General features: G+C 39.9%; 1 protein-coding gene across 2 annotated transcripts in view; it reads right to left on the reverse strand.

The window, feature by feature from the left end:
- DPH6 (diphthamine biosynthesis 6) overlaps positions 1-15,133 on the reverse strand; it is a 188,837-nt gene that overhangs the window by 115,495 nt on the left and 58,209 nt on the right. For both annotated transcript variants that reach the window (XM_053697948.1, XM_053697947.1), the window contains exon 4: positions 275-348. In XM_053697948.1, the coding sequence (XP_053553923.1) occupies positions 275-348 (74 nt within the window). The remainder of the gene's footprint in view (positions 1-274; positions 349-15,133) is intronic.

Here is a 15,133-nt window from a genome sequence, read left to right on the forward strand (position 1 = left end):
TAATTTGGTTAAATTTCTTGGTACCCTTTGCTGAAGAAACAGTAATTCACATGGGTGAGCCAATGACATGAGGCATTTATGAGCAGCCACTAATAATCAGCTCCTTAGCCTACCTACTGTAGGTATACTTTTCAACAAAGAATACCAAGAAAACAAAACAAATTAGATAACATAGGTAAATCGGAAAGTTATTTAAAATTGCATTATCTCTCTAAATCATGAAAGATAAAAATTGGGTTTCATATCCCTTTAACTCTGTTACCTACATACTTACACATTCTCCACTCTGACGCGCTGATAGTCAGAGAGAATGGCACCAACAGACACAGAATCTACCGACTCTTTCTCCTGAAAAACAGTACAACATGGATATTAGAAGCAGTATGCACAATAAGTGCGCTCTTACTGAGATCACTCCAATTTAACAGCACCCTCCACCCACTAGTGTCTGAATGTTCCTATAAACGAGAGATGGCAATATAAAAGGCAGACCTGAAAAAGACCTTGTGTTTATACAGGGAGTGCAGAATTATTAGGCAAGTTGTATTTTTGAGGATTAATTTTATTATTGAACAACAACCATGTTCTCAATGAACCCAAAAAACTCATTAATATCAAAGCTGAATAGTTTTGGAAGTAGTTTTTAGTTTGTTTTTAGTTATAGCTATTTTAGGGGGATATCTGTGTGTGCAGGTGACTATTACTGTGCATAATTATTAGGCAACTTAACAAAAAACAAATATATACCCATTTCAATTATTTATTTTTACCAGTGAAACCAATATAACATCTCAACATTCACAAATATAAATTTCTGACATTCAAAAACAAAACAAAAACAAATCAGTGACCAATATAGCCACCTTTCTTTGCAAGGACACTCAAAAGCCTGCCATCCATGGATTCTGTCAGTGTTTTGATCTGTTCACCATCAACATTGCGTGCAGCAGCAACCACAGCCTCCCAGACACTGTTCAGAGAGGTGTACTGTTTTCCCTCCTTGTAAATCTCACATTTGATGATGGACCACAGGTTCTCAATGGGGTTCAGATCAGGTGAACAAGGAGGCCATGTCATTAGATTTTCTTCTTTTATACCCTTTCTTGCCAGCCACGCTGTGGAGTACTTGGACGCGTGTGATGGAGCATTGTCCTGCATGAAAATCATGTTTTTCTTGAAGGATGCAGACTTCTTCCTGTACCACTGCTTGAAGAAGGTGTCTTCCAGAAACTGGCAGTAGGACTGGGAGTTGAGCTTGACTCCATCCTCAACCCGAAAAGGCCCCACAAGCTCATCTTTGATGATACCAGCCCAAACCAGTACTCCACCTCCACCTTGCTGGCGTCTGAGTCGGACTGGAGCTCTCTGCCCTTTACCAATCCAGCCACGGGCCCATCCATCTGGCCCATCAAGACTCACTCTCATTTCATCAGTCCATAAAACCTTAGAAAAATCAGTCTTGAGATATTTCTTGGCCCAGTCTTGACGTTTCAGCTTGTGTGTCTTGTTCAGTGGTGGTCGTCTTTCAGCCTTTCTTACCTTGGCCATGTCTCTGAGTATTGCAGACCTTGTGCTTTTGGGCCCTCCAGTGATGTTGCAGCTCTGAAATATGGCCAAACTGGTGGCAAGTGGCATCTTGGCAGCTGCACGCTTGACTTTTCTCAGTTCATGGGCAGTTATTTTGCGCCTTGGTTTTTCCACACGCTTCTTGCGACCCTGTTGACTATTTTGAATGAAACGCTTGATTGTTCGATGATCACGCTTCAGAAGCTTTGCAATTTTAAGAGTGCTGCATCCCTCTGCAAGATATCTCACTATTTTTGACTTTTCTGAGCCTGTCAAGTCCTTCTTTTGACCCATTTTGCCAAAGGAAAGGAAGTTGCCTAATAATTATGCACACCTGATATAGGGTGTTGATGTCATTAGACCACACCCCTTCTCATTACAGAGATGCACATCACCTAATATGCTTAATTGGTAGTAGGCTTTCGAGCCTATACAGCTTGGAGTAAGACAACATGCATAAAGAGGATGATGTGGTCAAAATACTCATTTGCCTAATAATTCTGCACTCCCTGTACTATTAATCTGCTTTGCTGCATAATTTCTTTTGGAATGAAAGTCTCTGTCTCACATAAAGAACACTATATAGCAACAAACATTTCTCAAGATAAAATTTGTGTTTCTACATTATTTTTTTTCTAAGGGTCTCTCGCCATACCGACGAGACTTCTTAGAATATCTCGCCTGAGTGGCGAGGAATTAAATGTCAGGCCCTAAGGAAGGCAAACATTGTTGTGCTAAAAGATCTGGTAAAGAAAGCAAACATTAAATGGACATAAAACATTTTTTTTTAATAATCACCGCCCACAAGTAAACCAGCAGGAAATATGCTTCAGACAGTGAACAATTGATTGTAATATAAAAAATTTAATTATGTATAGCAAAAAATCTTTGCAGTATTTGCAGAATGCTTTTACTATTTATTTTGTCCCCTTTGCCTGTACTTTATACCTTTAAGAACCAAGTTTGTTTGCTCAATGGTTCCATGACGGAATAATTCCGCCATTAAGGGGTTAACTATGAAATTGTAGGCTTTCCAATGTACTTCAGTAGCAATTAAAGGGACGTGAAAACCAAAAACCTTTTCTCTCATGATTCAGACAGAGCACACCATTTTATACAAGTTTCCAAGTTACTTATGTTATCAAATTTGCTTCATCCTCTTCATCCTACTGGGAGCTAACTGAACATATATGTTCAGCCAACACAAAAGGCATATATGTGCTGCCACAAATCAACAGCTAGCTCCCAGTAGTGCATTGCTGCTCCTAAGTCAACCTTGGTATGCTTTTCAACAAAGGCTAGCGAGATAATGAAGCAAATTAGGTATAGGTAGAAACCCTTTATCCAAACTTCTTGGGACTGGAAAAGGTTTGGATTTCAGAATAGTTTAGAATGTGGAATATTTGTACGTTTCATCTGTAAAATGGGACAGCTTAGGGAGACAATATCTTACGTCATTTAGGCAATATTTCCATGACATAATAAAGCTTATACATGTAACCTAAAGAGAGTTTTATATTATTTGTATTACTTCTGTATACATGGCAATATCAGAAAGATATTAGTTGTTTTAAATACATATAGATTAGCATTTGCTAGCATTTAGAACACAAAAAGATTCAGGCAGACAAGTTTGTGACTTACTTGTGGTGAGAATAATTGCAGTTTTTAATAATTTTATTTAAAAAAATATATAATTAAAAAAGTTTGGATTTTGGAATTCTGGATTTGGGGATTTGTAACTGTAATAGAAGTAATTTGGAAAGATGTTTAAAACTGTATGCTGCATCAGAACCGAGAAAGAAACATTTTGGGTTCCATGTCTCTTTAAGCAATAGGTGCTGCCATGTTGAAACCTAGGTCGATCTTATCAAATCTTTTCTGCACAGGACAAGTAGGGGTAAAGTCCACTGCCGTCATTTAAACTTATCATATACTTGAGCAGCGTCGCCCCTTAAAGTGATGGTAAACTCATTTATTTGACAATTACATATTTACATTAGTATATATACAAAATAAACAACCGCATTATCATTTTTATTTATTTATATGTATTTGAATGTAAATTTTAATACATTTATAAAACCTTGTTGCGCCGCATCTCTCCGCCCCTGTTAGATTTTGCACTGAATATTGTCTGCTTTGTCTCTACACGTCAGAGGGTTCGCTCGCTCCAGACATAATTTTTCACGCATGCGCATTGGTTAGCATGACGTATACCAAGTAAACATCGAATCATGAGATTCAATGTTTACTTGGTTCAGTGTGATCGCAAACTTTGTGTGATCGAGTGTGCGAGCGATATATATCAATATATATTTTGTGTGGATCAAGTGTGAATCGAGTGTGCACGCAAAATATTTCAATTATTTTTACATAATAAATATAGTAAATGCATATCAGATATATAACTTTTTTTTTATAATTGGAACGATGTATGAAAAATGTGTTGGTATTAAAAGAATTTAACATGTAGAATTCAGCTATGTAATTACTGGCACTGTTCAAAGTAAACTATGAATCGTATAGTAATAGTATACGATACAGTGCTTACTTTAGTGTGCCGTGTGGAAAGTAACAAGACACGCATGCGTCACATATAACATGCACGAGCAAAATCGTCTTCGGATTTAGAAGCTGTTGATTGGATGTTAGGATTGCTAGGATTGCTCATTAATGCGCATGTGCTAATAAAATTGCATTGAAGGAAGCCTGTCTGGCGACAGGATTGATCATTGGACAAAAAAAAGAAAAATGGATGTGACATCACGGGGGGCTGGCGATTTCACGGAACAGAGATATTCTTTATTATTCCATTGTAAGTAAATGGCTATATAATGTTTAAATGGAAAATTTGTGTGCACATTGAAGATGACTGTACAATATTGATAATATATTCGGCCAATACTGAGTTTACCATCCCTTTAAATTTGGCCTGTCAATCACCATTGATTAACATATTTGGGTGCGAGCCTGCACCACATCTGGATAATTTGAGACCTTTATCCATAATTGTCCCCAGCAGAAAAGATTAGATAAGGGAAACCTAGGTTTTAGCATACAGAAACTAAAACTTTATAATAAAAATTCTGTAGTAGACTGTCCCTTTAATTTACTGTTTAGCTGCAAAAACGTTTTAATGTATCCTTTTTTCCATGCAAAAATAATTTTAGCATGTATAGTGTTCATTTATATGCATGACAGAATTTCTTTAAAGTTTATTGTCCATTTAAAGGGACAGTCTAGGCCAAAATAAAGTTTCATGATTCAAATAGAGCATGTCATTTTAAACAATTTTCCAATCTACTTTTATCACCAATTTTGCTTTGTTCTCTTGGTATTCTTAGTTGAAAGCTTAACCTAGGAGGTTTATAAGCTAATTTTTTAGACCTTGAAGCCCACCTCTTTCAGATTGCATTTTAACAGTTTTTCACCACTAGAGGGTGTTAGTTCACGTATTTCATATAGATAACACTGTGCTCGTGCACGAGAAGTTATCTGGGAGCAGGCACTGATTGGCTAGACTGCAAGTCTGTCAAAAGAACTGAAAAAAGGGGCAGTTTGCAGAGGCTTAGATACAAGATAATCACAGAGGTTAAAAGTATACAAATATAACTGTGTTAGTTATGCAAAACTGGGAAATGGGTAATAAAGGGATTATCTATCTTTTAAAACAATAAAAATTCTGGTGTAGACTGTCCCTTTAAATTGATACAATGCTGTTTGGGTGAGTATTTTCACCTCATTGCTTATGCTTTGTAAATTGCAGAGAGGTACTGTTAACGTTAACACTTTTATTGCACCATAATACAAGTAACAACTAGAAGACAGCTCCCCAAAAGTCCTCCTCCTCAAATACATGCGCCCAGCCTCTTCGCCCAACCATAAAATCGGACAGGAAGAAATCACCAAGAACGCTTCAGAGTTTAATTGGCGAATGACACAGGCTGTAATTATAAACAGAAATGTAATATTAATGAGTGCAAAACTTTAGCAGTAAATTACCTTGCAGCTATTATCAATTTTCTTTACCGGCGGATCTTTAGGATAAACTCTCCCCCCCTACCCCACCCGCAGAGATAGAGGTAATTTTTCTCTGCCTGATAAACATGACGATTAAACATGGAGATAGGCACAAACCTTCTTACTTTTCTTTAAATTAAATCGGTGTGCAGCCTCAGGGGGCCTCTGTCTGACTTGATCCCAAGGTGTCAGTTAATCAGATAAAATAAATAAATAAATGAAATAATCATCAAGTCAGAACCACAAACAGCCTGAGGGAGGCGGGAGCAGGAGGAGGGGGGCACTTATGAAGGTTAGGAAACAGAAAACAAAATAAGACATCAGGATGGTGTTAAAAGGAAATGTAAAGGCTGCTGATCTGATGGGATCAAGCTGTCAGAGCCACAGCCAGGGGGGTCTACAGCACATTGCAGAGCACAAGCATGGAAGTGGTTACAGGTTTATTGGTATGTATAATAGCTAATTTACTCGTATTAATGACAATTTCACACAATAAGGCTCAATATTATCATAAATCCTAACACCAGAATTTATTTTTGTTCCTGCATCTCAGATATGCCCAGCATTTTCACAAGACATGCCATTAGTGGTAATCAAAAGACTTCCCATCCTTTCTATGCTTTAAGGGACAGTTTACAATATAATTTTTATTGTTTCCCCAGTTTTGCACAATCAACACAGTTATATTAATATACTTTTTACCTCTGTGATTACCTTGTATCTAGGAACCTTCTTCCAGCCCCCTGATCACATGACTGTGACTGTTAATTATCTATTGTCTTGCATTTAGCATTGTGTTGTGCTAGATCTTAAATAACTTTCTGTGCCTGAACACAGTGTTATCTATATGGCCCACGTGTACTTTAAGTCTCTTTGTGTTGAAAAGAAATTTAAAAAGCATGTGATAAGAGGCAGCCCTCAAGGGCTTAGAAATTAGCATATGAGCCTACCTAGGTTTAGTTTAAACTAAGAATACCAAAAGAAAAAAAGCAAATTTGATGACAAAAGTCATTTGGAAAGTTGATTAAAATTACATGTCCTATCTGAATAATGAAAGTTTAATTTTGACTAGACTGTCCCATTAAAGGGACATGAAACCCAACAATTTTCTTTCATGATTCAGATAGAGCATACAATTTTAAATGACTTTCCATTTACTTCGATAATCAGATTTGCTTTATTCTCTTGGTATCCTTTGGTAAAGGAACAGCAGTGCACATCTAGTAAGCCAATCAAAAAATGCAGCTATGTGAAGCCACCAATGAGCATTTAGCTTCCAGCAGTGCAAGAAAACAAAATAAATTAGACAATAGAAGTAAATTTTCCGTTTCATGACCATTTAAAGGGTTTGTGTGTTTTAAACATAATTTAAACCAAAAAGGTGAGGCATTGTAAAGCATATTTTCATATTCTTACGTGGAATTCTCTTCTCCAGCGGAAACATTTTTAGCTGAGGTTTGCTGTGGAATCATCTAATGCAGTAGTTTCCATGCTTTTCTAAACCAAGGCACACCTCAATGACGCACAAATTTAAAAAGGTACAAAATTGTGTTATAATTAAATTCCCTTAAAAAAAATCCCATAGCTTTGGGATGCTAAAGCTGTAAAGAAGTTGCAATGAACTGTAAAATTTGCAGAATAAAAGCAATAAATAAACTAATGGAGCTGCTGAATCTTACTTAGTTGACATGAGGAGGTATATGAGCATCTGTGCTCTGGGAACCACTATCCATGTTATGGCTTTTAGAGGCCACCATCTTACCCTACTTGGAAGTTAGAACATTGTTTCAGGTATTTCCCTATACTGATCACAAAAGTGGGATGGGGCCTAATGGGAGGATCCAGCGTTTTGGATGGATTGTTGACGGCACACTATTGGGTCAATCACAGCTGAAACACATATATGTTGATTGATCCTTCTTATAGTGGAGTAGTAATGTTACTCAGCTACAGCTACTCTTAGCTGCTGAATTTGAAAAAGTAAAAAACAAAAAAAAATAAAAAAATTATGCTTACCTGATAAATTTATTTCTCTTGTGGTGTATCCAGTCCACGGATCGTCCATTACTTGTGGGATATTCTCCTTCCCAACAGGAAGCTGCAAGAGGATCACCCACAGCAGAGCTGTCTATATAGCTCCTCCCCTAACTGCCACTACCAGTCATTCGACAAGCAAGAGAAAGGAGAAACTATAGGGTGCAGTGGTGACTGTAGTTTAAAAATAAAAAACACCTGCCTTAAAATGACAGGACGGGCCGTGGACTGGATACACCACAAGAGAAATAAATTTATCAGGTAAGCATAAATTTTGTTTTCTCTTGTAAGGTGTATCCAGTCCACGGATCATCCATTACTTGTGGGATACCAATACCAAAGCTATAGGACACGGATGAAGGGAGGAACAAGGCAGGCGCTTAAACGGAAGGCACCACTGCCTGCAAGACCTTTCTCCCAAAAATAGCCTACGAAGAAGCAAAAGTATCAAATTTATAGAATTTTTAAAAAGTATGAAGCGAAGACCTTACAAATCTGTTCAACAGAAGCCTCATTTTTAAAAGCCCATGTGGAAGCTACCGCTCTAGTAGAATGAGCTGTAATCCTTTCAGGAGGCTGCTGGCCAGCAGTCTCATAAGCTAAGCGTATTATACTCCTTAGCCAAAAAGAAAGAGAGGTTGTTGAAGCCTTTTGGCCTCTCCTCTGTCCAGATTAGACAACAAACAATGCAGATGTTTGCCGAAAATCTTTAGTAACTTGTAAATAAAACTTTAAAGCACGAACCACGTCAAGATTGTGTAAAAGACGTTCCTTCTTAGAAGTAGGATTAGGACACAGTGACGGTACAACAATCTCCTGATTGATATTTTTATTAGATACCACCTTAGGTAGAAAACCAGGTTTGGTACGTAACACTACCTTATCTGCATGAAAAATGAGATAAGGGGAATCACATTGTAAAGCGGATAACTCCGAAACTCTTCGAGCCGAGGAGATAGCTACTAAAAACAGAACCTTCCAAGATAAGAGCTTAATATCTATGGAATGCAAAGGTTCAAACGGAACCCCTTGAAGAACCTTAAGAACTAAATTTAAACTCCAAGGTGGAGCAACAGGTTTAAACACAGGCTTGATTCTGACTAAAGCCTGACAAAACGCCTGCACGTCTGGAACCTCAGCCAGACGTTTGTGCAAAAGAATAGACAGAGCAGAAATCTGTCCCTTTAAGGAACTAGCTGACAAACCCTTCTCCAATCCTTCTTGGAGAAAAGATAATATCCTAGGAATCCTGACCTTACTCCATGAGTAACCCTTGGATTCACACCAATGAAGATATTTACACCATATCTTATGATAGATTTTCCTGGTGACAGGCTTTCGCGTCTGTATTAAGGTATCAATGACCGACTCGGAGAAACCACGCTTTGATAAAATCAAGCGTTCAATCTCCAAGCAGTCAGCCGCAGAGAAATTAGATTTCGATGGTTGAAAGGACCCTGAAGTAGAAGGTCCTGCCTCAGAGGCAGAGTCCATGGTGGAAAGGATGACATGTCCACCAGATCTGCATATCAAGTCCTGCGTGGCCACGCAGGTGCTATCAAAATTACCGATGCTCTCTCCTGCTTGATCTTGGCAATCAGACGAGGGAGCAGAGGAAACGGTGGAAACACATAAGCCAGGTTGAAGGACCAAGGCACTGCTACAGCATCTATCAGCGCTGCCTTGGGATCCCTGGACCTGGATCCGTAACAAGGAAGCTTGGCGTTCTGGCGAGACGCCATGAGATCCAGTTCTGGTTTTCCCCAACGTTGAATCAACTGTGCAAACACCTTCGGATGGAGCTCCCACTCCCCCGGATGAAAAGTCTGTCGACTTAGAAAATCTGCCTCCCAGTTCTCTACTCCTGGGATATGGATAGCTGATAGATGGCAAGAGTGAATCTCTGCCCATCGAATTATCTTTGAAACCTCCAACATCGCTAGGGAACTCCTTGTTCCCCTTTGATGGTTGATGTAAGCTACAGTCGTGATGTTGTTCGACTGAAATCTGATGAACCTCACTGCCGCTAGCTGAGGCCAAGCCTGAAGACCATTGAATATCGCTCTTAGTTCCAGAATGTTTATTGGAAGGAGTGCCTCCTCCTGAGTCCACGACCCCTGAGCTTTCAGAGAGTTCCAGACTGCACCCCAGCCCAGAAGGCTGGCATCTGTTGTTACTATTGTCCAATCTGGCCTGCGGAAGGTCATACCTTTCAACAGATGGACCCGAGATAGCCACTAGAGAAGAGAATCCCTGGTCTCTTGATCCAGATTTAGTAGAGGGGACAAATCTGTGTAATCCCCATTCCACTGACTGAGCATGCAGAGTTGCAGCTGTCTGAGATGTAGGCGGGCAAACGGAACTATGTCCATTGCCGCTACCATTAAGCCGATTACTTCCATACACTGAGCCACCGAAGGGCGAGAAGTATAATAAAGAACATGGCAGGAATTTAGAAGTTTTGACAACCTGTCCTCTGTCAGATAAATCCTCATTTCCACAGAATCTATCAGAGTTCCCAGGAAGGAAACTCTTGTGAGAGGGGATAGAGAACTCTTTTTTTTCGTTCACTTTCCACCCATGAGACCTCAGGAATGCCAGAACAATGTCCGTATGGGACTTGGCAATTTGGAAATTCGACGCCTGTATCAGAATGTCGTCTATGTAAGGGGCTACTGCTATGCCCCGCAGCCTTAGGACCGCCAGAAGTGACCCCAGAACCTTTGTAAAGATTCTTCGTGCCGTAGCTAACCCAAAGGGAAGAGCCACAAACTGGTAATGCCTGTCTAGGAAGGCGAACCTGAGAAACCGATGATGATCTTTGTGTATCGGAATGTGAAGATAAGCATCCTTTAAGTTCACGGTAGTCATGTATTGACCCTCCTGGATCATAGGTAGGATGGTTCGAATAGTCTCCATCTTAAAAGATGGGACCCTGAGAAAAAATTTTAGGATCTTGAGATCTAAGATTGGTCTGAAGGTTCCCTCTTTCTTGGGAACCACAAAGAGATTTGAATAGAAGCCTTGCCCCTGTTCCTCCTTTGGAACTGGGTGGATCACTCCCATAACTAGGAGGTCTTGAACACAATGTAAGAATGCGTCTCTCTTTATCTGGTCTGCAGATAATTGTGAGAGGTGAAATCTTCCTTTTGGGGAAGAAGCTTTGAAGTCCAGAAGATATCCCTGGGACAAATTTCCAACGCCCAGGGATCCTGGACATCTCTTGCCCAAGCCTGGGCGAAGAGAGAAAGTCTGCCCCCTACTAGATCCGTTACCGGATTGGGGGCTGATCTTTCATGCTGTCTTAGAGGCAGCAGCAGGCTTCTTGGCCTGCTTACCTTTGTTCCAGGCCTGGTTAGGTCTCCAGACCGGCTTGGACTGGGCAAAATTTCCCTCTTGTTTTGTATTAGAGGAAGATGATGCCGTGCTCGTCTTAAAGTTTCGAAAGCATGAAAATTAGTTTGTTTGGTCCTTAATTTATTAGACCTATCCTGAGGAAGGGCATGACCTTTTCCTCCAGTAATATCAGAAATGATCTCCTTCAGTCCAGGCCCGAATAGAATCTGCCCCTTGAAGGGAATGTTGAGAAGCTTAGACTTTGAAGTAACGTCAGCTGACCAGGATTTTATCCATAGCGCCCTACGCGCCTGAATAGCAAAACCTGAGTTCTTAGCCGTTAGTTTGGTTAAATGAACAACGGCGTCAGAAACAAATGAATTGGCTAGCTTAAGCGCTTTAAGCTTGTCAAGTATATCATCCAATGGGGTTTCTACCTGAGACTCAAACCAGAAGGCCGCAGCAGCAGTGACAGGGGCAATGCATGCAAGAGGCTGGAGAATAAAATCTTGTTGAATAAACATTTTCTTAAGGTAACCCTCTAACTTTTTATCCATTGGATCTAGGAAAGCACAACTGTCCTCGACGGGGATAGTTGAACGCTTAGCTAGGGTAGAAACTGCTCCCTCCACCTTAGGGACCGTTTGCCATAAGTCCCGTGTAGCGGCATCTATTGGAAACATTTTCTTAAAAATAGGAGGGGGAGAGAACGGTAAACCTGGTCTATCCCATTCCTTAGTAATAATTTCTGAAAACCTCTTAGGTATTGGAAAAACATCAGTGTAAACAGGCACTGCATAGTATTTATCTAATCTACACAATTTCTCTGGCACTATAATGGTGTCACAGTCATCCAGAGTAGCTAAAACCTCCTTGAGCAACACGCGGAGGTATTCAAGCTTAAATTTAAATGTAGACATATCAGAATCAGGTTGAAGCATCTTCCCTGAGTCAGAAAAATCACCCACAGAAAGAAGCTCTCCTGCCTCAGCTTCCGCATATTGTGAGGGGATATCAGACATAGCTACTAAAGCGTCAGAGTGCTCTGTATTTTTTCTAGTCCCAGAGCTGTCTCGCTTTCCTTGTAACCCTGGTAGTTTGGACAATACCGCTGTAAGGGTATGATCCATAACTGCCGCCATGTCTTGTAAAGTAATTGCCATGGGCGCGCTAGATGTATTTGACGCCTCTTGAGCGGGAGTCAAAGGTTCTGACACGTGGGGCGAGTTAGTCGGCATAACTTCCCCCTTGTCAGTTTCCTCTGGTGATACATCTTTTAAAGACAGAATATGATCTTTATAACTTAAAGTAAAATCAGTACATTTGGTACACATTCTAAGAGGGGGTTCCACAATGGCTTCTAAACATAATGAACAAGGAGTTTCCTCTATGTCAGACATGTTTAAACAGACTAGCAATGAGACCAGCAAGCTTGGAAAACACTTTGATAAATGTAAACAAGCAAAAAATAAAAACGGTACTGTGCCTTTAAGGGAAACAAATTTTGTCAGAAATTGAAAAACAGTGATAAAAAGCAGTAAATCTTATGAAATTTTTACAGTGTGTATAATATACTAACAGAGCATTGCATCCACTTGCAAATGGATGATTAACCCCTTAGTTTCAAAACCGGATCAAAAAAACGAAATAAACGTTTTTCAACAGTCACAACAAACTGCCACAGCTCTGCTGTGGCCCTACCTGCCCATATAACGATTTTGAAAGGCACAAAAACCCCTCAGAGAGGTCCCAAGTGTTCAGGAGACTCCTTCAGGGAAACTGGATGTCTCAAGCTGCAAAATCTGATGCGCATTTAGGCGAGAAAATAGGCCCCTCCCACCCTGTATTCACAGTGAGAGGGCCTAACAAAAACTAATCCTAGGCAAAATCTAGCCAGCCATGTGGAAAAAACTGGGCCCCAAATAAAGTTTTATCACCAATATGTATAAAAAAAACGTTTAAAACACTTCCAGCAAACGTTTTATTTTTCAGTAATGTGAGAAAGTAATAAGAATATTACCTTTTACAGCAAGCATGATACAAGTCGTTATTAAATCACTGTAATCAGGCTTACCTTAAATAACTCCGGTATTAACAGCATTTTCTAGCATATTCTTTCTCTAGAAAAATTTAACTGCACATACCTCAGAGCAGGAGACCCTGCACGCCATTCCCCCAGCTGAAGTTACCTCTCTCTTCAGTTATGTGTGAGAACAGCAATGGATCTTAGTTACAACCTGCTAAGATCATCAAAGACCACAGGCAGACTCTTCTTCTATTTTCTGCCTGAGGCTAAAATAGTACAACTCCGGTACCATTTGAAAATAACAAACTTTTGATTGAAGATAAACTAAATAAACACCACATCTCTCTAGCTACTTAATATCTTGTCGAGAGCTGCAAGAGAATGACTGGGAGTGGCAGTTAGGGGAGGAGCTATATAGACAGCTCTGCTGTGGGTGATCCTCTTGCAGCTTCCTGTTGGGAAGGAGAATATCCCACAAGTAATGGATGATCCTTGGACTGGATACACCTTACAAGAGAAAAACAGTGCAGATTTCCCCATGTTAAAGGGACAGTCAACACTAAAATAGATTATTGTTTAAAACGATAGATAATGGGGCCAATTTAACAAAGTCTGGAGAGATGATACGCATACGCTGTCGGCATTCAGCAGATTTGCGGCCGCTAGCAGGGAGTGTCAATCAGCCCGATCATTTTCGATCGGTTGATTGCTGTACGCCGCTCAGAGGCGGCGGATCCAGTTAAGGAGCTTCTTAACTCCTGGGCGAGTTGGCCCCATTTTGGGGCATAGTAAATTGGCCCCAATGCCTTTGCTACCCATTCCCCAGCTTTGCACAACCAACATTGTTATATTAATATACTTTATAACATTTAAACCTCTAAATTTCTGCCTTTTTCTAAGCCACTACAGACAGCCTCTTATCACATGCTTTTTTATTAGTTTTTCACAACAGGAGACTGCTAGTTCATGTGAGTCATATATATATATATATATATATATATATATATATATATATATATATATATATATATAAACATTGTGTTCACGCCCGTTAAGTTATGTAAAAGAGTCAACACAACACAGCACTAATAGTCTAAAATGCAAGTCAATAAATAATAAATAAAGACATGTGATCAGGGGGCTGTCAGAAGATGCTTAGATACAAGGTAATCACAGAGGTAAAAAGTATTTATACAAAACTAGGGAATGGGTAATAAAGGGATTATCTATCTTTTAAAACAATAACAATTCTGGTGTAGACTGTCCCTTTAAGTATAGGGCCATTTTTTATTTGGATAATTTGATATTTAGTGTTTTTTTTTAAAGTGTTGAAAAAGCCTGATTGTGGTCGCATGTCTGGGGATTTTTGTAGATACATTGGGGCCGATTTATCAATGTCTGACGGACATGATACGCTGTAGCGTATCATGTCTGCCAGACATCGCTGAATGCCGACAGCATACGCATTTAACATTGCACAAGCAGTTCTGGTGAACTGCTTGTGCAATGCCGCCCCCTGCAGATTCGCGGCCAATCTGGCCGCTAGCAGGGGGATTCAATTAACCTGTTTGTATATGATTGGGCAGGTTGATGTCAGCAGCCTCAGAGGCGGCAGACGAGTTAAGGAGCAGCCGTTTGGCTTTTGCCAAACGTGGTGCTGGTTCATTATGGCCAAACATCTCCACTTTGGTCCAAAGGACATTGTTCCAGAAGTCTTGTGGATTGTTCAGATGCAACTTTGCAAACCTAAGCCGTGCTGCCATGTTCTTTTTAGAGAGAAGATGCTTTATCCTGGCAATCTTTCCATACAAGCCATACTTGTTCAGTCTTTTCTAATTAACATGCTGAGGCCTGTAGTGTCAGAGATGTAACTCTTGGTTTTTTTTTGCAATTTCTCAGAGAATTGCCAGTTTTTTAAATTATACTTTGTATGCCCCCAAAGATACACCCCAGGCAATTACCTTTCCAACTGTGTGTCTTGTAGGTTTGTTGGAGCTGAGAATGTGTGTGGGGGGGTTATAAGCACCACTTCCATCCAGCTACCTTCTCCTATTTACTGTGGCTGTTACTTACTGGGTTCCAAAATCTAAGTGATGGATGTCATTTTAATCCCAGGAATCCCACAACTGAAGCCTAACCTGACAACGC

The sequence above is a fragment of the Bombina bombina genome, chromosome 1 (assembly GCF_027579735.1).
Source record: "Bombina bombina isolate aBomBom1 chromosome 1, aBomBom1.pri, whole genome shotgun sequence".
Taxonomy (NCBI): Eukaryota; Metazoa; Chordata; class Amphibia; order Anura; family Bombinatoridae; genus Bombina; species Bombina bombina.